Here is a 1,131-nt window from a genome sequence, read left to right on the forward strand (position 1 = left end):
GCCGCGGGAACTCGGGGAAGCGGATGTCCACTGACAAAGCCCCGCTGCGGCAGCTGCTGGACGCGACGATAAGCGCCTACATCAACACCACTCACTCCCGGCTCACCCACATCAGCCCACGGCACTACGGGGAGTTCATCGAGTTCCTCAGCAAGGCCAGGGAGACCTTCCTCCTGGCGCAGGACGGGCACATACAGTTTGCCCAGTTCATTGACAATCTCAAACAAATCTATAAAGGCAAGAAAAAACTGATGCTGCTGGTGCGGGAGCGGTTTGGGTGAGCCCTGGCCCCTGCCATGCTCACTGGCAGGGTCCGGCCGCAGCACGGGGACTCGGGAGAGAAGAAGGAAGGAAAGCAGAGATCACCTTCCCCCCATCAGCAGAGGCTGCTCTGTTCTGGTCTTTTGTTTCTTTTTTGTTTGTTTGTTTTCTTTTTTTTTTCTTTTTTGTTTTCTTTTTTGTTTTGTTTTGGGTTTTTTTGTTTTTTTAATTTCATTTACTTTCTTGGATTTAACCATTTCACACACTGAGAGGATCCAGAGATTCCTTGGGCACAAACCAAAAGGCAACCACAGGGAAAAAGGATGGTTCACTCAGCCCCCTGCCCTCCCTTGCCAATACCAAAAGCTAACCTGGAAATCTAATACCTCTTTCCTGAAGGAAGCGGTCGCTGGAGGGATCTGAAGGTTGCAAAGTGCAAAAATATTTAAATTTACATGGGGAATTATAAATAGGAAAAGAAAAAAAATAAGATGAGCGAGCAAAGAAACCTGCGACACTAGAACCTCATGCGTCACCAAAAGCGATGGCTTTGCAGAGCGCTTCTCCCGCCCGCCCGAGACATGCAAACTCCTCTATTTGTGAAGATACTTCAATAAAACAAGTTAAAGTAACTGTTCTCAGGGATTGCTTACTAAAAGTAACACAAAAAAAAAAAAAAGCATTTATGATACTGTAAATACTATAGTATATGTGTCAATTATTAAATTGTAAAGTTATAATTATTTATAATTCTGTCTTTTATTTGGGGGATACTTGAAATTGTCATGGGCTGGGGCGATTATTTTTATTATTGCTATTATTATTATTGTTATTATTATTATTATAACTATTATTTAAAAAACAAAAACC

General features: G+C 42.7%; 1 protein-coding gene across 1 annotated transcript in view; it reads left to right on the forward strand.

The window, feature by feature from the left end:
* Positions 1 to 281, forward strand: part of LOC104412836 (zinc finger SWIM domain-containing protein 5) — a gene marked incomplete at its 5' end in the record, with an annotated part of 28,679 nt that extends 28,398 nt beyond the window's left edge. The window contains one exon of the mRNA XM_010023658.1: positions 54 to 281. Within this exon, the coding sequence (XP_010021960.1) occupies positions 54 to 281 (228 nt within the window). The remainder of the gene's footprint in view (positions 1 to 53) is intronic.
* Between the last annotated feature and the right edge of the window lie 850 nt (positions 282 to 1,131).

Source organism: Nestor notabilis, unplaced genomic scaffold (assembly GCF_000696875.1).
Source record: "Nestor notabilis isolate BGI_N333 unplaced genomic scaffold, ASM69687v1 scaffold16921, whole genome shotgun sequence".
NCBI lineage: Eukaryota > Metazoa > Chordata > Aves > Psittaciformes > Psittacidae > Nestor > Nestor notabilis.